Here is a 20770-nt window from a genome sequence, read left to right as displayed (position 1 = left end):
ATAAAATTGTTTTCATTTTTTGTCACTTGACGAAAGAAATGATTTATTGCATTTTTTATTAAAAAGCACGAAATTAAACAATAAATATGCTAATGTATTTTTTTTGTGTTGTCAGCAGATAAAAGAATTTTTAAGACAAACAACCGTTTAAAAATAATGATAAATCGTTTGCTTTTAATTGAATGAAACTTTTCTGAATTAGGTTTATAAATAAGAGTATATATTATTGCATATTTCCCAAAGTTTGGTCAGTTCTCAAATGGCCGAACTCCAGTTAGGTTTATTTTAGTTCTTAGTTCCCCGGGTTTCAGTTATCACTGATAAGTTACGCATTATTCATTTTATTTTTATCGTCTTATCAATATATAAACAAATTTTATTAAATAATGGACAGTGAAGCAAATAAAAATGTAGATATTTCGGTAGCGCTTGAGAAGTTAGGACGAGGTTCAAAATTAGTTTGGACTGTGTTTTTCTTCACTGTGCTCTCGACATTCTTCAGTGCTTTGCACACTGTGTCTTATATATTTACTGCTGAGGTAACAAGTCTTATTTTTGTTATTATTATTATTTTTTTGTTATTATTAACATTCCTGAAATTAAGAGATATTTGATAATTTTTTTAACATATAAATTGTAGCAATAAAAACATTATTTAAAAAATTTCACGTGAAGAAATTGTAAAAAAATTTAAGTGCAATTTTTTAGATCTAATTTATTTATTAAATAAATTCCTAAGATGGTAAAATGTCTACTAATTTATGAAAATAAAATTAGCAGATAGCTGACAATTTTCAGAATTTTTTTTATTAATAAAATTATTACAAAAAAAAAGAAAAAATTCCACATGTAAAAAAATTGAAAAACTATACGTGCAATTGTTTAAAAATATTTTTTTATTGCTAATTCAATTAATAAAAAAAAAATTATAAATTTTTCGCTGTCGGCTAATTTTAGTTTCATTGATAATTTCAGTTCCATTTTAATTAATCAAAATTTTTAATTGCAAAATTTATACTTTAGATTCCAGAGTACGCATGTTCAATCCCGGAACTTCGAAGTGCCAACTGGAGTGCAAGTGAAATTAAAAATATCTCCACAGCAAGTGGATCTTGTAACAAATATAATTATAATTACACTTATCTAGCTGATTTGAGCTTCGAAGATGCTTTGGAACAAACAAAGCCTTTGCAATCTAAGCTGGAAGTAATAACTTGTTCGAAGTTTACTTTTGGTGATAGTAAATGGCTTACAATTGTTGAAGAAGTAATTACCTCTCTTAATTGTTCTTATTAATAAAATTACTCATGTAGAAGAAAAAAAATTGAATGATTAATTAACATTGATCTTGAAAAATAAATTATGAGGTTAACGGCTTCACAAAAAAAGTAATTCTAAAGAAGACATTAATTATTCAATTTTTTATCTGCTTGCATACGGCTACTGAACCAGCCTTCCGCTCAATTAATCTTATTATAATGTTAATCACCACAAATTATTCTTACAGTGGGACTTGGTCTGTGAAAAAGAAATGTATCGAGCAAACTCCTACCTCGTGTTTGTACTAGGAAAGCTCGTGAGCTCAGGAATATTCGGAATACTTGCCGACACTTATGGTCGCAAAAGGTCAATTATTATCGGAGTATTAATGCAAATAATTGCTGGGCCTCTTTGTGCAATTGTCCCTTGGTTTTGGGCATTTTTATCGCTCAGATTCATCATCGGTATGAGTTTGACAGCTATTCAATTTTCTTCATTGACTATTTGTAAGTATAATTAACATTAATAATATATACATACAATTACAGTTAAATTATTAATCTGAAAAAAATTTTTTTTAATATTTTACAACATTTACACATGATATTAAAGTTAGCTGTCACTTCACAATTTTTTCATTCTACTTAACAAAAAAATTTGTTCAAAAAATTTATTTTTAAAAAATTCCATTTTTAATTTTTTTAAATTTCTACATGTTAATTTATTTTATATAAAATTATTAAATAAAATTATTAAATTTTCACTTGTAATTCTTTTAAATTTATAGATGTGAAATTTCTTCATTAAAATTTTTTCATTAAAATTAATTTAACATATATTTAATAATTTTATAACAAATAAATTATGGCAAAAAAATTGACATGAAGAAATTAAAAAAAAATTAGAAATTCAACTTTTTAAAAATAATTTTTTAGAAGAAATTTTTGTGTTAAATAAAATTAAAAAATTGTCAAGTGACTGCTAACTTAAATGTCATAATTATTTGTTAGAAAAATCTAAAAGATTGAAAGATTTTTGCTGATTTGAGTATCATAAATTATGTGTACATATTAATAATTATAATTTTTCATACTCATATTGTCTTCTTAGTGACAGAAATATCAACTTCAAAGTACAAACGCTGGCTTGGAGTGGCTTTCAACGTCGGATATTCTATCGGAACGATATTTGTCGCCGGTATCGCTTACTATTTACCTCACTGGCGCCATCTACAGCTTGCGATATCTATCAGCGCAATTATTATGGTGTTTTATGCATTGTAATAAAATAATAAAATTAAATATTTCATTAATTACTGATTATAGTTCTGGTTTAATTAAAAATATTTTTTTAGCTTCATTCCCGAGTCTCCAAAATGGCTTCTAACGCAAAATCGTTTCGAAGAAGCTAAAATAATGGTAGAAAAATATACGAAATTAAAAGTATCGCAAATTGATCTCCAGAAGGAAGAAAAAAAAATTGGTGATACTTATTCCAAAAATAGCCTCAAAAATCTCAATATTTTATTTTCAAACTCGAAATTGAGGAAAAGGCTGCTCTCTATGAATTTTTCGTGGTTTATTTCTTCCATGACAAGTTTCATCCTCGGTAATTATTTCTTCTTTTAAAGAAACTAAAGTTAACTGATATTAAAAATTTTTTAGAATTTTATACACTGATAGAAGGATTTGTTTATAGTTAAAAAGATTTGTTAATATTTAACAAATCATTTATTAGAAGCCATTTGTTAGGCCTTAACAAATATTTCTTAGTATTTAAAAAGATTTATTAATATTTAATAAATGAATATCAGATTTATTAAATACAAAAAAATCATTTTAAATACTAAGAAATATTTATTTAATATTAAAAAATGGTCTCTAATAAATGATTTGTTACATATTAAAAAATATTATTTAATACAAATAAATCCTTCTATCAGTGTAGCAATTAAATTACTGTCAAAAAATTTAATTAAAAAACTTTGCGCGTGAAAATTGAGAAGAAATTATTAGCGGAAATTTTTTATAGTTTATTTTTTTTTTAGTGTAATTGATTTGTTATAAAAATTTTTAAAATCAACAGTTGTCAGCTAACTTAAGTAACATCTTCTTTTAAGGGGTTATACGCAGTTGCAAAGCTAAAAAAAACATTTTTTTATGAATTTTTTCTAGACACAGTTTTTAATTATCAATTACAAGTGATGGTTATTTAAATAGAGCCTACTTTCAAGAATACAATAGCGCGTCAATCATGTAAAAATATAAATGTGCACCGCTCCTGTAGAAGATGTTCTGAACGACCTCTAAAAAAAGGCGCTTGGCGGTGATCTCCATTTCGGTGGTTTGGATTATCTGAAATCAAAAAATATGGTGAATTCTTTTACAGGATAGATTAATGCAGGTATTGGACGAAGGAATAAGATTCAAAAAAATTATTACTATTTTTTTTTAACAATTTGGAAAATTGTTTTTCAACACTGATAGAAGGATTTATTTGTATTAAAAAAATATTTGTTAATAGTTAACAAATCATTTATTAGAGACCATTTTTTAGTATCAAACAAATATTTCTTAGTATTTAAAATGATTTGTTTGTATTTAATAAATCAGATATTCATTTATTAAATATTAATAAATCTTTTTAAATACGAAGAAATATTTGTTAAGGACTAAAAAGTGGTCTCTAATAAATGATTTGTTAAATATTAACAAATATTTTTAACTATAAACAAATCCTTCTATCAGTGAACAAAAACGAAAAATTTTTTACAAATAGACGCCATTTTGTCAAAAATCAAAATTTTTCTTATTCCTTCGTCCAATACCTGCATTAATCTATCCTGTAAAAGAATTCACCATATTTTTTGATTTCAGATAATCCAAACCACCGAAATGGTTTGTATTTACAATTTATATTTTTACACCACATTTATATTTTTACATGATTGACGCGCTATTGTATTCTTGAAAGTAGGCTCTATTTAAATAACCATCACATTGATAGAAGGATTTATTTGTATTAAATAATATTTTTTAATATGTAACAAATCATTTATTAGAGACCATTTTTTAATATTAAACAAATATTTCTTAGTATTTAAAATGATTTGTTTGTATTTAATAAATCTGATATTCATTTATTAAATATTAATAAATTTTTTTAAATACTAAGAAATATTTGTTAAGGCCTAACAAATGGCTTCTAATAAATGATTTGTTAAATATTAACAAATCTTTTTAACTATAAACAAATCCTTCTATCAGTGCACTTGTAATTGATAATTAAAAACTGTGTCTAGAAAAAATTCATAAAAAAATGTTGTTTTTTTAGCTTTGCAACTGCGTATAACCCCTTAAACAAGTATAATTATTTCTTCTTTTTAACTTAAAATAGTGGTATTAATATTTCAGTGCTAAACATAGACAATTACAAGTCTAACCGTTACCTGTACGTGCTGATGATGGGTATCACGGAGATGCCGACATACTTCGTAGCATCAATAATTTTGATATTTATCGGTAGACGCAAGTCTACTGTAATTCTGTACCTGATAACCTGCGTCTGCTTAATAAGCATAGTAGCCGTTCCACACGATCATAAAGGTCTAATAGTAGGAATAACATTGGCTGGAAGGTTCGCTTTGAACGCGGTTTCTAGTATCATTATACTAATTACCTCGGACTTGTTTCCTACAGAAGTAAGGAACTCTGCAGTAGGAACCAGCTCGCTCATGGCGCAAATAGGTTCACTAGCGGCGCCTTATGTTGTTTATTTGCTTGGAAAAGTCGCCTGGTGGGCGCCGACTACTCTTTGCGGAATTTTAGCGTTTGCTACTGGTATTCTTTCTATCATGATTCCGGAATCTGAGGATACGGACTCGGAAACTAATCTAGAAGAAAAAGTAGCAATATAATTTAATGATCTAGCTGTGATTGAAATTAGACTGAATTTTATTATAATAATTTATTAATTGTGAATTTTTTTTAATAACTTTTTATTGTTGGGAAAGAATAAAGATATTCTCTGTTATTAATTTTTAATTTATGAAGTTTTGTGAAATTTAATAAATAAAAGTTATTTAAAAAATTGCATTTATTACTTTTTATTAATTTCTACATGTGGATTTATTCATACAATTATCTGTCAATAATAAAAAATTTTTTAAATCGTCGGGTGAACTTCAATTTCAGTATTATAGAATGATACTGAAGTTAATTTATTGTTAATTTTTTAATAATACCAAAGTTAGCCGAAATTTTTAATTTTTGGTTTTTTATTTATTAAATTAGAACGAAAAAATATTTTTTAAAAATTGCACTTACAGTTTTTCAAGTTTTTGACAGATGAATTTTTTTTTTTCAAATTTTTTTAATAAAAAAAAATCTAAAATCTTTAGATGGCAACAAACTTGCTTTGAAAAATTTCCAAAAATTATTTTTTTTTTAATTTCCACAGATGAATTTTTTAATTAAATTTTTTTCATGATTATTTCATTGCTATAAAATTATAAAAAAAAATTTTAGTGTCAGTTTTCTTCACTATCTTTACTATATAAATAAAATTACTTCAGATTTTTGCGCTAGTTAATATTTTTGCTACTTTGACAAATTTTCAAATTTTTTTTCTTTTTTGTATTGTAACACGTGGTTATTCCACGCATGCGCAGAAGAATTTCTAAATAAGTCAGAAATTATTCCAAGTTTAGGATCTTAGTGAAAAGTGAGGTTATTTCTCATCCATGTGGTCGGTGATAAATACTTAATTATTAATATTTATCGAATAATCTACTTATTAAAAAAATTAATAAACAAATGTAAGTACTCCAAATTTATTTATTAAAATAACTACCAACTTTTTTTTAAAATCAATATTAATTATTGAAAAACTAACAATTTATTTTTTTTTATTTAAAAAAAAAATAATCTAAAAAATTTATTATACTGAAATCAGCAGACTATTGACCTTTTTTTTAATTAATTTATTAAATTACAAATAAAAAAATTATACTCAGTTTTTTAAATTTTTACATGTAGAATTTTTATTTTAATTTTTTGTGATAATTTTTTCAGTAAAAATCCAAAAAATTTTTTATCAATATGATGATGATTATAATAAATAATATTATTCACAGATGACAAGATTTACACGAGCGAAAGGTTCCAAAGCGTCAAATGAACGGCTACCTTGCGAAGCAACTCCATGGCACGTGATGAAACAGCAGCTGGATACTGTTCAAGCCAAAGAAAGTTCAGAGAAGCCAAAAAATGCTAAGGAACTGTTGAAAGAAAAGGATGATCCTTATTACTGGGACACAGTGGTGAATAAGACTGAATGGGCGACGCTTGATACCGACAAACCTTCAAAAAGTGTCAAAAAAAATAATCCTGGTAAAGTTGAAAAAAGTTCTCCTAAAAAAAGTACCTTGAAAAAAATAAGTCTTGATAATTCAGTGTCTCTTAATGATTCTAATGGTGATAAATCTCGAAAAAGGAAACCTGAGGAAGTTGAAAAGGCTGCTGGTGAAACAGAGAATGTTCCTAAGAAAAAGAAAAAAAATAAAATTGCTAATAATGGAGAAGAAAATGTAGAAAATGTTCCTAAGAAGAAAAAAAATAAAATTGTTAATAATGGAGAAGAAAATGTTCCTAAGAAGAAAAAAAATAATCTTACTAATAATAAAGAAGAAAATGTTTCTAAAAAGAAAAAAAATAAATTTGCTGCAAATTCTGAAGAAAATTCAATTGTTGATGAAAATAAAGAAGAAAAAAAAATAAATAATGTTAAACTTAGTAAAAGACAAAAACGTAATAGGAAAAATAAAATGCAAAAAGATAATTCTAATCAACAAGATGAAGTTAATACACCAATTACTTTTAATGTCGAAGGAAATGATTGGAATAGTAACATTAAATTCGGATCTAGTGATGCTAAATCTAAATTTAAGCCTAAGAATAATAATAATAATAATAATAATTCTAAGCCTGAGAATAATAATTATCCCAACAATTACAACGATAAAAGATTTAACCAGAAGGTAATTAAGCAGCGACCAGCGAAAATCCGCGACAATTTGGAGCACAAGCGAAGAAAACCAGAACCTGCAGCGCAGAAGGTGATAATTAACGGAATGGAAGTGGAGATAGTCTTGCACGACGGATTCCCGGTGAGGAAAGACGACGCGGAGAGACTAAAGGAACTGAGGAAGAAGCTGGTGATGAACGGAATCCCTAAGCCTGAGATTGATAGGGCGATGAAACTGGAGAGACGTAAAGCCGAGAAAGCTTTGGCGAGGATTAGGAAGAATGTTTGCTTTCATTGTCGGAAGGCGGGTCACAATTTGTCGGATTGTCCTGAATTGGGACGGGAGGAAGCTGCTACTGGGATCTGCTTCAAGTGCGGGTCTACTGAGCACACGCATTTTGAATGCAAAGTTAATAAAAAGGAGGAGTTTAGGTTCGCAACTTGCTTCATTTGTCGGGAACAAGGTCACATTGCTAAGCAGTGTCCGGATAATCCTAATGGGCTTTATCCTAAAGGAGGTGCTTGCAGTAGTTGTGGAGACGTTACGCATCTTAAGAAGGATTGTCCTACTTTGATAGAACAGAAACAAGGAGCTAGGATCACGCTTAGTACTATTGCTGATGTTGATTTTGTGGAGACGATTGATGGGTTGGATAAAAGTAAAAAGAACCAAGTTCAGAAGGAGAGCAAGAAAGTTGTTAAATTTTAATGTAAACTGGTTTTTAATAAAATTTGTACAAAGTGAATTTTATTTTTTTGGTAAGCATTATTTTACTTTTCATCATTTTTTTTTTTTTTTTTTAATGATTCATTAATTATAACAATAAAGTAAGCCGGCATTTTTGATTTTTTGATTTTGCCTATTCATTAAATTAGATCTAAAAAATATTTTTTTTTTAATTGGACTTACAGTTTTTCAAATTTTCTACATGTCAATTTTTTTTTTAATTTTTTGTAATAATTTTCTTCAATAAAAAAAATTGTAAAAATTTCTAAGTATTAATTTTCATTGATTAATTTTGTAATTGATTCGTAAAAAAAATTGGCAAGATAGAATAATAAGACTTACTTTAAATTAAATAAATAAAATTGGTTTTTAATAAATTTTGTCCTAAGTTAATTTTTTTTTTTTTGGGTAAACATTATTATACTTTTAATAATTTTTTTTTAATGATCCATTAATTTTGTAAATTAATTCTTTAATAAATTGACAAAGTAAAATAGTAAGACTTACTTTAAATTAAATAAATAAAATTGGTTTTTAATAAATTTTGTACAAAATGAATTTTATTTTTTAGGGTAAGCATTAATAAACTTTTAATAATTTTTTTTTAATGATTCACTAATTTTATAAATTAATTATTTAAAAAATGGACGATAAAATAGTAAGACTTACTTTGAATAAAATAAATAAAATAAATTTATATGAAATGAATAATATTTATTTAAAATTACATGTATGAGTTATACATATTTTTAATATACTTTATTTACCGATCACCTAATTTATTTACACTGAGATTTACGATAGAAATAAAAGCCGCTAATTTTTAATCCTTAAATTTTTATTTAAAATATGAATTACTTTTAAAATAATTTCATAGCTACAATAAGTAATTGTATGAATGAATTTCATTGATGGTAATTGTATTAAAAGAATACATTTATACTAAATTATAATTAAAAATTTAAATATTATATTAGTTATAGCAATAACAATTTATATTATTACTGTTATATCGTTATACTACTATAGATATTATGCAAAAAAAAAAAATTCATTGCAATCTTTAATAATTAACGTAATATATCTTTTGTGATATTCAATAATTAATTCAACTAATTTTTTATTAATATCTGTATTAAATGTATTTATATTTTCACCTATATTACAATATCGTTATTAATTCATTTAATTACGTCATTTACCAACATTTATATAATTATCTATATATCTCCTTAATTAATAATAAAATTATTATTATTTTACGAGCGGTTAATTTGTGATGAAATTTATTTAGTGTAAAAAAATATTGAAACTAATTTTAGTTAAATATACGATAGCACTTTATAAAAATAACCTTTTAGACAATTTAATAATAATAATTATAATTATAAATATTAAAGTTATTTAGAATTAATCCTTTTGAAAAATTAATATAATTCAATAACAATGTTGTGTTCTATCACTTGTAAAATAAGAAATGCAAAAATATCGTCAAACCGTCTTTGGTTAACCCGTTAGTTCAACACATAATTATTTTTGTTTTACTTTTAATTAAACGCTTAATATTTATAAATTGTACACATGGTGTCTGACGTAATCAGAATCCTCAAAACGTTTACCCCATAGATGGAGATTCAGGGGTCATTTGCTAAGTCGCTGTTTCGGCTTTGTGGGCCGAGTCAATTATTTCTTTCAGGCATCTACCGAATTCTTCGATTATCATCCTCTCGGATGTATCCTCGTCGAACATACTGCGTTCAGCTTCGTCGGCTTGCGCCATCAAACATTGGCATGTTATCTCTACGACTTTGTCAGTCAAGAAATTAAATGGTTGTCTGCAAAAATTTTTTTTAATTATTAATTATCCATTTTTAAGTAATAAAAAAAATTTTAATATAATTAAATTGAAATTAAGAGACATGTAATAATTTTTAGAATTATTATTAATTATCTATTTTTAAGTAATAAAAAAAATTTTAAATATAATTATATTGAAGTAAGAGACATGTAATAATTTTTAGAATTTTTAAAACAAATAAATTATAACAAGAAAAATTTATTTTAAAAATTTCATCTTTAAAAGCTCTAAAAAATTATCAATGCAATTTTCTTTAAAATAATTTTCGGACCTAGTTATTGACACTTGCAATTATTTTAATCAAAAAAAAAAACAAATTAACTCTGATAAATTAATAAATATAATTTTTGAATTATAAATTTCAAGATAATTGGTTTTTTTAAAACATTTTATTTTTTTAATTAGAATAAAATTGCAAATGTCAAACGACTAGGCCAGTGTCAATAACTGGGTCTTTTACTTTAATAATTTTTAGAATTATTAAAGTAAATAAATTATAGTAAGAAAAATTTTTTTTTAATTCCATCTTTAAAAGCTCTAAAAAATTATCAATGCAATTTTTTTTTTAATAATTTTCTTGACCTACTTTATTTAAAGAAAAAAAAAAAAAATTGTCAAGTATCTTAATTTCAGTGTCATAAAATATAAAGTATAATAAAAATAAGTAAAACATACCTAGCACCAGAATTAGAAGCAGCAGGAACTCTGAAAGCCATTTCCGAAAGTTGTTGAATCTTTGTTTTGTTTAGTGTCAACTGAGCTGCCCTAACTTCAACAGCTTCTGCTAAATCTTTCAAAGTTTTCTTCTCAACAGTTGGATCTTCAATATTTCTGCAGCCTACACATTTACAATTACCTGAGCAAGGAATTTTCGCCTGTAAAGAGAAAACATAATGAATAAAATTATGAAATTATGAAAATAATAAAATGTCAAATATAAGCTTATAAATCAGTAAGATTGTAAAAAAAAAAAAAAAAAAAAAAAATATTACCTCATAACATTCGCAGTAATTTTTAAGACACCCACTGCGTTTGCAATTGCATCCCTTGTTGTGTCTTCGTATATCATCTCCAGTTTCACGAGCTTTTCCAATCTTGGGACGAAAAGCACTTGGATTGCGTTCGAGACACGACTTAATAGCACGTTGTCTCTCTTCTTCATTCCCGAGATTGTTCGAGCAGTTGTTACAGTTACACATGTGACAAAACTCACCATTTGCAAAGCAATCGCAGTACCTTAAAGCAAACATATCGATGCTAATAAATGAACCATAAATATTAACTAATCGAAAGAATATTAATTCACTCGCAGTAATTAGTACAAAGCCTGATAGTCTTTTATTTTAGAATAATTAATAAAAGACAACCGTCAATACTAAACTAGCCTTTTAAACAATTGACGTTCTAATTACTTGAAAATGGAATAAATATTTTTTCTGTTGAGTAAGTTAATTAATATTTTTTATAAAAAATTTTTAGACTTTCAGACTTACTAAAGTAAAAGACCCAGTTATTGACACTTGCAATTTTATTTTAATTAAAAAAAATGAAATATTCTCAAAAAATCCAAGTGTCTATAACCAGTGTCAATAATTGGGTCTTTTACTTTATGGTAGTTGTTGCATGATATACATATCAACAGAAAATAATGAAATTTTTTTATCGAAAGATAAATATATAATAATTAATAATTCACTACTAAAATTTCAGCATTAATTAGCGGCACTGTTTAGAATAATTAAGGGCCACAAGTGTAAAATTTTCAAAAAATCGATTTTTTTTTCATATTTTGATAGATTACACCTTTAAAATTAACATACTCAAATTTTAAATTGATATCTCAAATAGCTTTTTAGTTACAGCCATTTAAAGAGTAGTCGCTCGGCAATTATATCGTTGCATTAGCTGCATAAAAACGGATTAAATAAAAAATTACACTTACAATTTAAGACACTGCGACTTGGTACAATTACAGGGCTTCCGTGGTCTGATACCATTGGGCTCCAAATTAGATTTATTTTTCGGAACATCGCTGATAGTTATCGACTGAACATTACCTCCCGAAGAGGACTGCGAGCTAATAACAGTAGATTTATTTTTATCATCCGCATTCTGCTGCTGAATGTACTGAGCCGGCAAGACGACAATATTTCCCATGTTAGAGCCCGTCGACAGAACAGCTTGTCCTGAAGTGAGTTGGCTCAAAGCAGAGGCTGGAATGGCCAGTGCATTCTTCGTTGAATTTCCTGAAGCAGGTATCAGCAATCTCTGAGTTCCACCGCTGGTGGTGATCGTCGACTTGGGAGCAACTGTCCTAAGCTGGTGATTCCCAGAAGTGTTGAGCGGTAAAACTTTGATAATCTGTTGCTGACCGCCAATTTTTTGGGTGATTCCAACCGACTGAACTGTCCCTCCAACCTTGGGCTTACCAACAGTCACAACATTAGTCGTCGTCGCCGGAGCCGTGCTAACTAATCTCACATACTGAACTTGCCGTCCAGGAACTTGAATCTGGTGAAGTTGGTTCGACGTGACAATATTTTGATTAGCTGGAATTCTTATTATCTGCCCGCTGCTGACAACTGACCCGGGTTTAAGCGCGCTTTGTCTGATTATCACCTTCTGCGAGTTCTGCGGCGTTCCGGGCTTGGAATTAACAAACTGTGAGGACCTGGCTTGCGTAGTCGGAGCGGGAAGAATTTTAGCCGGAGTTTTCATGGAACTTGTGGGGATGAGAGTCAACTTTGGCGGCTGCGACGAAGTCTGAATGACTTTATTGACGATTCCCTTCTGCTGAGGAGACGGTAGAATGTGTTGGACTTTCCCAGGTGGCATGAGACCCATCTGCTGGGCTTGCGCTAGAGTTATCGTCTTGGTAGAGCTGGAAATTCCTTGACTCACTCCGGAAGTTACGACTTTGTAAGTAGGACCTGCTGGAGAACCCTCGGTGACTTCGTGGCCTTTACTTCCAGAAATTATCATCTTGGCAAACACATTCTTGTTCTGAGACTGCGCTGGTCGTTTCATTGACGTCGCGGTCATCTTTGAGATTGGCGGGACGTTAGTCAGAGTTATGTTTCCAGACTGACAGGTAGCGACATGGGGCTTTCCGGGGTGAGCTGATCTAAGGTGTACTATATTTCCCTCAGCAGACTTGGCGGTTATTAGAGAGTGTCCTATTGTTTGTAATTGGGAGCTTGACGTTGGTGTTGAGTGGGATATTTTGAGAAATTGACTTGGTCCTTGGCCTCCTGGGGATACTAGCATTATTGACTGGCTCTGTGTTGATGGTGTTGATGTTGCTTTTGGCTAAATTATTAGAAAAAAAATTATTATTTATTTTATCTCTAGTATTTGAAAAAAAAATAATTATTTATTTTATTTCTAGTATTAAAAAAAAAAAATCCTTATTTTCTTTATCTGTAGTATTTAAAAAAAATTAATTATTTCATCTCTAGTATTAAAAAAAAAATTAATCATTTATTTTATCTCTAGTATTAAAAAAAAAAAATAATTATTTATTTTATTTCTATTATTTAAAAAAAATTAATTATTTTATCTGTAGTATTTAAAAAAAATTAATTATTTATTTTATCTTTAGTATTTAAAAAAAAAATTAATTATTTTATCTTTAGTATGAAAAAAAAAACTAATTATTTATTTTATCTGTAGTATTTACAAAAAAATAAATAATAAATTAAGTAAATAAATCAAAAAAATATTTAAATACCTGAATATTAGACATAGAAGCTCGAGCAGCTGATTTATTTTGATACGTATTTTGTGTAACCTTAGAAACAGGCTTAAAAGTAACCTCAGGTTCTAGCTCAGGTTCAGGTTCTAATTCTGGTTCCACCTCTGGCTCTGGCTCTGGTTCTGGTTCTACTTCTGGCTCTGGTTCATGCTCAAGCTCGTGCTCAGGTTCGTGCTCAGCTTCAATCTCAGTCTCAATCTCAGCTTCTTCAGTCTCCTCGTGCTCTTCAGAGACTTCAGCCATTTCTACGTCTTCATTGATTTCTTCGGTCTCCACGTGCTCTTCTACCGTAACAATCTCCTCTTCAGTGGTCGTCACCTCCTCGGCGTTCATCGACTCCAACTCGGCTTCGATGCTGGCGAATTGGTCATACTCGGTGGTGTACTGCTCAGAACTGTGCTCCATATTCAGAGCGTCCTCCCCAGACGATTCCAAAGCAGCTTCTGATTTTATACTCGCCATTGCACAAATGTGCCAATCCTGGAATTAAAAATTACTTGTTTATTATTTATATAACTATCATTATTATCATTATTATTATTATTATTATTATTATTATTATTATTATTATTATTAATTATTTAAAATTTGTAATTAAACAAAAAAATAATAATTCAACTCAGATATTTAAATTTTCCGGAAGAAATGTCGTAACAAAAAGTAACACATGATTCTTGAATTAATTGTAATGTCTTAGACGGGGCCTACATCATAAACGATAAAGTCATTCATTGGGCCTAAATTTAAAAATTCAAAAATTCAAATTCAAAATACCTTCCTTTAAAATTAATCAAAATTTTTACAAAATATCCTAAAAAATTATTAAATTGGGCGAAATAATCGGATATTTTAAAAATAATCACCAGTAAAAACCTTAAAAATGTTATAAATATTGATAAATTCGAAGGAACACTCCAATGGTTAGAGACATTAGCGCCATTTATTGCTCGAACGCGCCATTTTCCATTTAAGAAATATTTATAATTTGCATTTTTTAGACATTTAAAAACTCCAACTCCAAAAAACTTTCTCAAATTATCTCCAAAAAAAAACAACTACAGCGCGTAATTATTGACAATTACACCTAAGAGTTAATTAAGTTAATTTAGAGTAAATAAATTGTAAAAAAATAACACAAATAGTAAACATAACCTCAGTATTTTAAAAGTTGATATTTTGTGTTCATTATGCAAGATGGGGGCGTGCCTAGCGTTTTACCTAATAACGAAAATTAAACAGCTGTATTAATTTTCACTCACTGTTTAAGAGCACTAACTTGTGTTTGTTGAATTATTTAAATAATATTAATAATTTAATGAGTAGAACATACCTGGTTAGTTATATTGTTATCACGGAATTTGTTCAAAATCACGCGCCCACCATTGCTATCCCAGAATGCACTGGAATGTAAACCGCTGCTGCTGTTGGTGGGTTAAATAATGTATTATATCTAATGTATAAACACTAGCAAAGGTCGTTTTATAAAATATCACCAATTGTCCCGATTAAATGTCTATCATTAGCACTAAGCTTGAAACAAGGTTCAATATTGATCATTAATTATCAGTAAAGGTTAATTAATGGCGGTATTTAATTAATTACTCGATTTATCTGGGTTCTGTTAAATTTTTTTTCGCGCACTTTGTAAAATTTTACCACTTATTTGCTTTGCATCGCGGCTAAAAACACGTCAGCCTCTTACCGCCATCTCTGTGCCCAATCAAATCAACAGATTTCTCAAATATTATTTTTTTTTAAATATTATAATTACCTTGTTATTTATTTATTTATTGTTTTAGATTATTCGTGGAGATCAGAAGTCAGTGAAGAGTTTGTGGTTGTTGTTTTTAATTTTCCAAATACTTTTTAAGGTCAATTATTTGTTAATTTGTTGCAAATGTGACGCGTATTCTCGCGGGAAACGGAAAAACAATAAAGTTCGTCGCCTACTAAAATCGAAAATAAAATTACGAGTGTCCTGACGCCTGGTGGCAGATTTTTAAGTAGTTTTGAGAACTTAAAAATTTTTAATTCTATTTTTTTAAGATTTTAAGATAAATAATGAGTATTTATGGTAAGTATTATAATTAATTAGTGTTTTTATTTTTAATTCAATGAAATTTAGTTTTTTTACGCTGATTGCAGGTAAATATTTTTTTTAAGAATTCTATTTGTACTGACTCAAGTTGTTTTTAAAAAGGGAGAGAAGTAAAAATTATCATTTATTATTGGTAAGATTGATACTTCAAGCGAAGTTTGGTTTTTCAAGCACAGCACGTGGCTTCTGTAAAGATATTATTAGTATTTATAAATTAATTTCAAAAGAACTGTACCAACTTCGAAAAAGTCTTTGACACTTTTAAGTATCAAAGTTTTATTAAATTAATTTATGAAAATTTTTCAGAGTTAATTTTACTTTTACATACAGACAATTTGCAAATCAATATTGAAAATGGTCCAGACTTTTGAATGTATATCTGCAAGTCAATAATAAAAAAAAATGAATAATACAATAGTTTAAATTAAAAAATCAACTAAATTTTATGAAAATAAAGTTAGTTGACATCTGAAAAGTTTTATGATTTTTTTTATTAAAGAATTATTACAAAAAAATAAAAAATGATTTTTTTCACTTGTTAAAAACTTCAAAAACTATAAGTGCAATTTTTTAAAAATATTTTTTAGTTATAATTTACGAATTGAGTAAAATAAAAAAAATCAAAAATGTCGGCTAACATTATTATTAAATTTTAAATAATTTTAATTAAAAAAATCTTTATATTTGTTCAAATCATTGATTATTTATTTTAAATAATACACTGAACCATACAGCAATTAAGCGGGTTCCATTATAAAAATATAAAAATAACAATTATAATATATTTGATATTAATAATTATAAGTAATAATAGTTACAATCGAATTATAATTTATGATCAACATAAATTTAAATGTTTTTATTAAAAAACATTACTGTAATATAAAATTATACTAAAAATATCATCTGATGATTTTAAAGTATAAATTAAATAAATTATTAATGTAAGAATTTTTATAAAAATTACATGTGTCATTTTTTTCAATAATTGCCACATGTTTGCTAACTTCAGTATCATAAATTAAACAATTGATTGTAATTATTTTTTCTTGAATCTTATGTTAGAAGATAATACTTTAGCTGTTGATGAATAAAAATAAAAATTAAAGAAGGTAAAAAGAAAATTCTGGGTAGAATTTAATAAATTGTTATGGATAAATTTTATTTAATAAATAAAAGTTATCTATGATAACAAATTTATAAATGAAAGTTGTAGAATTGAGTCACGTAGTAGCAAAAGCATCTGAGATAAAAAAAAAAACTAGAGGTCGTGGTTGTGTACCTGATTGAAGGAATTGTGATTGTATTGAAATGCTCTATGGTTTAGTGACTAGAGGCAATTGCACGTTTGATGCGTAAAACCAGATAAATAACCAACCGTTTATTTATTAATAAACGATTATATTTATATATTTAAGAGTTAATTAGCGTAAGGATGGTGATGACTGTAGCCGTGGTGCGCCAACAATTGGCAAATCTCGCTAATTCCGGCGGATCTCACAAGGATCAAGCTGAAAAGTATGATTTTGTTTTTATTTTACATAACCAATTTTTAATGTCAATTATTTTTTATCTTAGCTGGTTAATTTTATTTTAAATTATTTTCTTTTAGATACCGGTCAATCCTTGACGGAATTTTGTCAACGTCAAAAGATGATCTTGTTGATAATTTGAAAATTTTTATTGAAGCCAGTAAGTTTATTTATGACAATTAAGTTAGCCGACATCTAAACATTTTTAGATTTTTTTTATCGACAAAATTATTACAAAATAATTTTCATTTGTAAAAAACTTGAAAAACTATAAGTGCAATTTCTAACAAATATTTTTTAGTTATTATTTAATAAATGAAAAAATGTTAAAAAATTAAAAACGTCGGCTAACTTCAGTATTATGTTTATTTTGATAATTTTCTCTTACCCATTATTAGGGCCAGTTTTTCAATCCAGGATAAAATTTTATCCAATGATAAAATATATCTGTATATTTCATATTTATTTATTTTATTTAATTATTTATTTATTTACTTCCCAAAATTACATATATCGTTGTACATACAACTACATATAATCTCTATAGAGACAAATGGTTGTCTGTACATAGGGTAGGGAAAAAAATAGGCTTAATGCCTAGTAATATACAAAAAAAATTTATTACTAATTGAGTCACTCTCATGAGCCTTAAAGGATAAGTTACAATTTTAATTTTTTGATCTATTTTATATTTGGTCTTTAATTTATACGCCTTATTTGATTTTATTTGGTAACTAAGTTTGTATTGTTTTAGAAAATTAGTTGATTCTGAGTATTTGTTAATCATTTTTTTATTTCTACCTTGTTTGTTTTATTGATTTTCGTCAATTATTTATATTGAGTTGGCAAAAGATTAAAATATATATAAATATACTGGCAATAATAATTTTATCCTGGATAAAATTTTATCTTGGATTGAAAAACTGGCCCTTAGTTTAAAAATAATTTTAATTAATAACTTTTTTTTTATTATTGCAGTTGTTAATGAAAATGTGAGTTTAGTTATTTCACGACAAGTTTTAACTGATGTTAGTAATCGATTAGCACAGTTAGATGATGAAATATCAAAGGCTGTCTCACATTATACCTTAGACAAAGTATTTATTTTTTTACATTTAGTTTATTAATTAATTAATTAATTAAACCGTCAGTTTATTAATTAATAACTTTAATTATTTTTAGGTACAACCTAGAGTAATATCTTTCGAAGAACAAGTTGCTAGTATTCGTCAGCATTTAGCTAATATTTATGAAAGAAAACAGGACTGGAGAGAAGCTGCCAATGTTCTAGTGGGAATCCCGTTAGAAACTGGCCAAAAGTAATTATTTATTTTATTATAAATTAATTTTTTTTCATGAAGAAATGTGTCTTATTATAATGATTGAAAATTCCAGGCAATATACAGTAGATTATAAGCTTGAAACTTATTTAAAAATAGCAAGACTTTATCTGGAAGATGATGATCCGATTCAAGCCGAAGCTTTTATAAACCGAGCATCATTACTACAAGCAGAAACTAAAAATGAACAGCTACAGATTTATTATAAGGTTTGCTACGCCAGAGTGCTGGATTACCGTAGAAAGTTCATCGAAGCTGCGCAAAGATACAACGAACTGTCATACAGGTCAATTATTCACGAAGACGAACGTATGACGGCTCTTCGTAACGCTCTTATTTGCACGATCCTTGCTTCAGCTGGTAATTATTACAATTTATTAGTCACAAAGATATTATTTATTTACTAGCAACCTTGCAGTCACTACGTGAACTTTAAAAAATTAAAATTTCGCTTTATTAAATAATGCCTTTCGTTAAATTGCACTGTATTTTCTTAAATATTGACATTTTTGAAAATATAAGCTCATCCCGATGTTATACTCATCAAGAGCTTTCATTTGAGTACCCATATGCATTTTTGGTATATTTTTCATATATACATATATGTAATATATATAAATATGTGAAAAAATGCATGTGGGTACTCAAATGAAAGGTCTTGATGAGTGTAACATCAGGGTGAGCTTGTATCTTTAAAAATCTCAGTAGTTCACAAGATACAAGCTCATTTCTTGATTATGTTAAATTGCATTGTACTTCCTTAATTATTGAAATTTTTAAAGGTATAAGCTCATTCCGATGTTACATTCATCAAGAGCTTTCATTTGAGTACCCACATGCATTTTGATATATTTTTCATATATACATATATATAATATATAAAAATATATGAAAAATTGATGTGGGTACTCAAATGAAAGGTCTCGAGGAGTGTAACATCGGGATGAGCTTATATCTTTAAAAATGTCAATAGTTCACGAGATACAAGGTCATTTCTTATTTATGTATCCAGAAATAGAGCATTTTCGAATGCAGCCTAAGTACTTATTATAATAAATTTACTATCGGTGAGAATGATATGAAACCTTGAAAAGTCACAAATTCAAGTCAAGACCTCTGCAATGACACTAAAAAAAAACCGATTTTATCTTGACTATCTTGAAAATAAAATTTTCTTATTCTCTTAATAATATAGATTAATCAATTAATTTTATTATTAGGCCAGCAAAGAAGTCGGATGCTCGCTACTCTCTTCAAAGACGAGCGTTGTCAGCAGCTTCCAGCGTACGCAATCCTCGAAAAAATGTACCTTGACCGTATAATCCGTCGCACAGAGCTACAAGACTTCGAAGCGCTTTTACAGCCTCACCAGAAAGCTTTGACGCGTGATGGACTTGGATCAACAATTCTCGACCGCGCTGTCATCGAACACAATCTCCTCTCCGCCAGTAAACTTTACAATAATATTACTTTTGAAGAGTTAGGAGCTTTACTGGAAATTCCTCCGTCTAATGCTGAGAAAATTGCCAGTCAGATGATCACAGAGAGCCGCATGAATGGCTACATTGATCAGATTGATTCTGTAGTTCATTTTGAGAGTAAGTTTGTTTTATTTTAATTAAAAATAATTGTGGTTTTTATTATTAGCAGACAAGTACTAATTGATTAATTTATTTATTTATTTTTAGCACGTGAAATTTTACCAACATGGGACAAACAAATACAATCTCTTTGCTACCAAGTAAACCAAATAATTGAAAAAATAGCTCAAACACAACCGGATTGGATTGCTCAAGCCATGGAGGATCAATTGGTCCATTAACAAATGTTAATCGTCGTAAATTAATTTTAATAATAATATTAATAAGAGTAAAAATAAAAATAAAAAAAAACAATAAGTTTTTTAAATTGATGCAGTTTTTTGATGTAAAAAAAAATTTATTAAGCGATTCAATAAAACTGCTTACCAAAGTAAAGTTCCATTCTGCAGTAAACACACGTTGTAAAAGAAATCAGTTACATATTATTTTTCCTGTTTCTAAAAATTAATAATGTAAATAAATGAATACTTGATACTTAACATAACAACTGTGTTTAACTTTATTTTTTAACTTAAGCGTCTTTTTTAATTTTATTGACAACTTTAACAGAACACATTTTTAAACAAAGATTTGTGT

At 27.5% G+C, this 20770-nt stretch overlaps 4 protein-coding genes across 6 annotated transcripts; 3 read left to right on the top strand and 1 right to left on the bottom strand.

The window, feature by feature from the left end:
- The first annotated feature begins 169 nt into the window (after positions 1–169).
- On the top strand, positions 170–5277 carry LOC123272632 (organic cation transporter protein-like). The gene is made up of 6 exons (XM_044739553.1): positions 170–539; positions 1024–1266; positions 1508–1766; positions 2371–2539; positions 2615–2868; positions 4674–5277. Exons 1-6 carry the CDS (start codon positions 387–389, stop codon positions 5174–5176), a joined length of 1581 nt encoding a protein of 526 aa, XP_044595488.1. The 5' UTR covers positions 170–386; the 3' UTR covers positions 5177–5277.
- Positions 5278–5917: 640 nt separating this feature from the next.
- LOC123273459 (GATOR complex protein WDR24-like) lies at positions 5918–8048 on the top strand. The gene is made up of 2 exons (XM_044740866.1): positions 5918–6076; positions 6395–8048. The coding sequence occupies exon 2, from the start codon at positions 6395–6397 to the stop codon at positions 7991–7993; it is 1599 nt and encodes a 532-aa protein (XP_044596801.1). The 5' UTR covers positions 5918–6076; the 3' UTR covers positions 7994–8048.
- A 1386-nt stretch (positions 8049–9434) lies between these two features.
- Positions 9435–15572, bottom strand: LOC123273458 (protein lin-54 homolog). Of its 3 annotated transcripts, XM_044740864.1 has the most exons (7): positions 15395–15572; positions 14954–15044; positions 13600–14103; positions 11812–13178; positions 10862–11105; positions 10545–10744; positions 9435–9846 (listed from the first exon to the last, which is right to left on the bottom strand). In XM_044740864.1, exons 3-7 carry the CDS (start codon positions 14083–14085, stop codon positions 9660–9662), a joined length of 2484 nt encoding a protein of 827 aa, XP_044596799.1. In that variant the 5' UTR covers positions 14086–14103; positions 14954–15044; positions 15395–15572; the 3' UTR covers positions 9435–9659. The 3 variants fall into 3 exon arrangements, with proteins under 3 accessions (XP_044596799.1, XP_044596800.1, XP_044596798.1); XM_044740865.1 differs by lacking the exon at positions 14954–15044; XM_044740863.1 differs by lacking the exon at positions 15395–15572 and having other exon boundaries at positions 14954–15358.
- Positions 15573–17001: 1429 nt separating this feature from the next.
- LOC123273456 (COP9 signalosome complex subunit 4) lies at positions 17002–20678 on the top strand. Its single transcript, XM_044740859.1, has 7 exons — positions 17002–17239; positions 17334–17413; positions 18232–18350; positions 18436–18572; positions 18649–18953; positions 19814–20191; positions 20282–20678. The coding sequence occupies exons 1-7, from the start codon at positions 17157–17159 to the stop codon at positions 20413–20415; spliced, it is 1236 nt and encodes a 411-aa protein (XP_044596794.1). The 5' UTR covers positions 17002–17156; the 3' UTR covers positions 20416–20678.
- Positions 20679–20770: the final 92 nt, after the last annotated feature.

This window comes from Cotesia glomerata, linkage group LG10, assembly GCF_020080835.1.
Source record: "Cotesia glomerata isolate CgM1 linkage group LG10, MPM_Cglom_v2.3, whole genome shotgun sequence".
Taxonomy (NCBI): domain Eukaryota; kingdom Metazoa; phylum Arthropoda; class Insecta; order Hymenoptera; family Braconidae; genus Cotesia; species Cotesia glomerata.
The sequence above is the reverse complement of the archived record's forward strand: the minus strand, read 5'-3'. Positions and strand labels throughout refer to the sequence as shown.

Bases quoted from the DNA above. Each gene is read 5' to 3' on its own strand.
- LOC123272632 (XM_044739553.1), top strand. From the start codon at position 387: ATGGACAGTGAAGCAAATAAAAATGTAGATATTTCGGTAGCGCTTGAG. The intron at 2,540-2,614 runs GTAATAAAATAA...ATATTTTTTTAG, and splicing joins ATTATGGTGTTTTATGCATT to CTTCATTCCCGAGTCTCCAA. The intron at 2,869-4,673 runs GTAATTATTTCT...TTAATATTTCAG, and splicing joins CATGACAAGTTTCATCCTCG to TGCTAAACATAGACAATTAC.
- LOC123273458 (XM_044740864.1), bottom strand. From the start codon at position 14,085: ATGGCGAGTATAAAATCAGAAGCTGCTTTGGAATCGTCTGGGGAGGAC. The intron at 13,179-13,599 runs GTATTTAAATAT...CTAATAATTTAG, and splicing joins CTTCTATGTCTAATATTCAG to CCAAAAGCAACATCAACACC. The intron at 10,745-10,861 runs GTAATATTTTTT...TTCTCTTTACAG, and splicing joins ATTACTGCGAATGTTATGAG to GCGAAAATTCCTTGCTCAGG.
- LOC123273459 (XM_044740866.1), top strand. From the start codon at position 6,395: ATGACAAGATTTACACGAGCGAAAGGTTCCAAAGCGTCAAATGAACGG.
- LOC123273456 (XM_044740859.1), top strand. From the start codon at position 17,157: ATGGTGATGACTGTAGCCGTGGTGCGCCAACAATTGGCAAATCTCGCT. The intron at 18,573-18,648 runs GTAATTATTTAT...TGAAAATTCCAG, and splicing joins CCGTTAGAAACTGGCCAAAA to GCAATATACAGTAGATTATA. The intron at 18,954-19,813 runs GTAATTATTACA...TTTTATTATTAG, and splicing joins CACGATCCTTGCTTCAGCTG to GCCAGCAAAGAAGTCGGATG.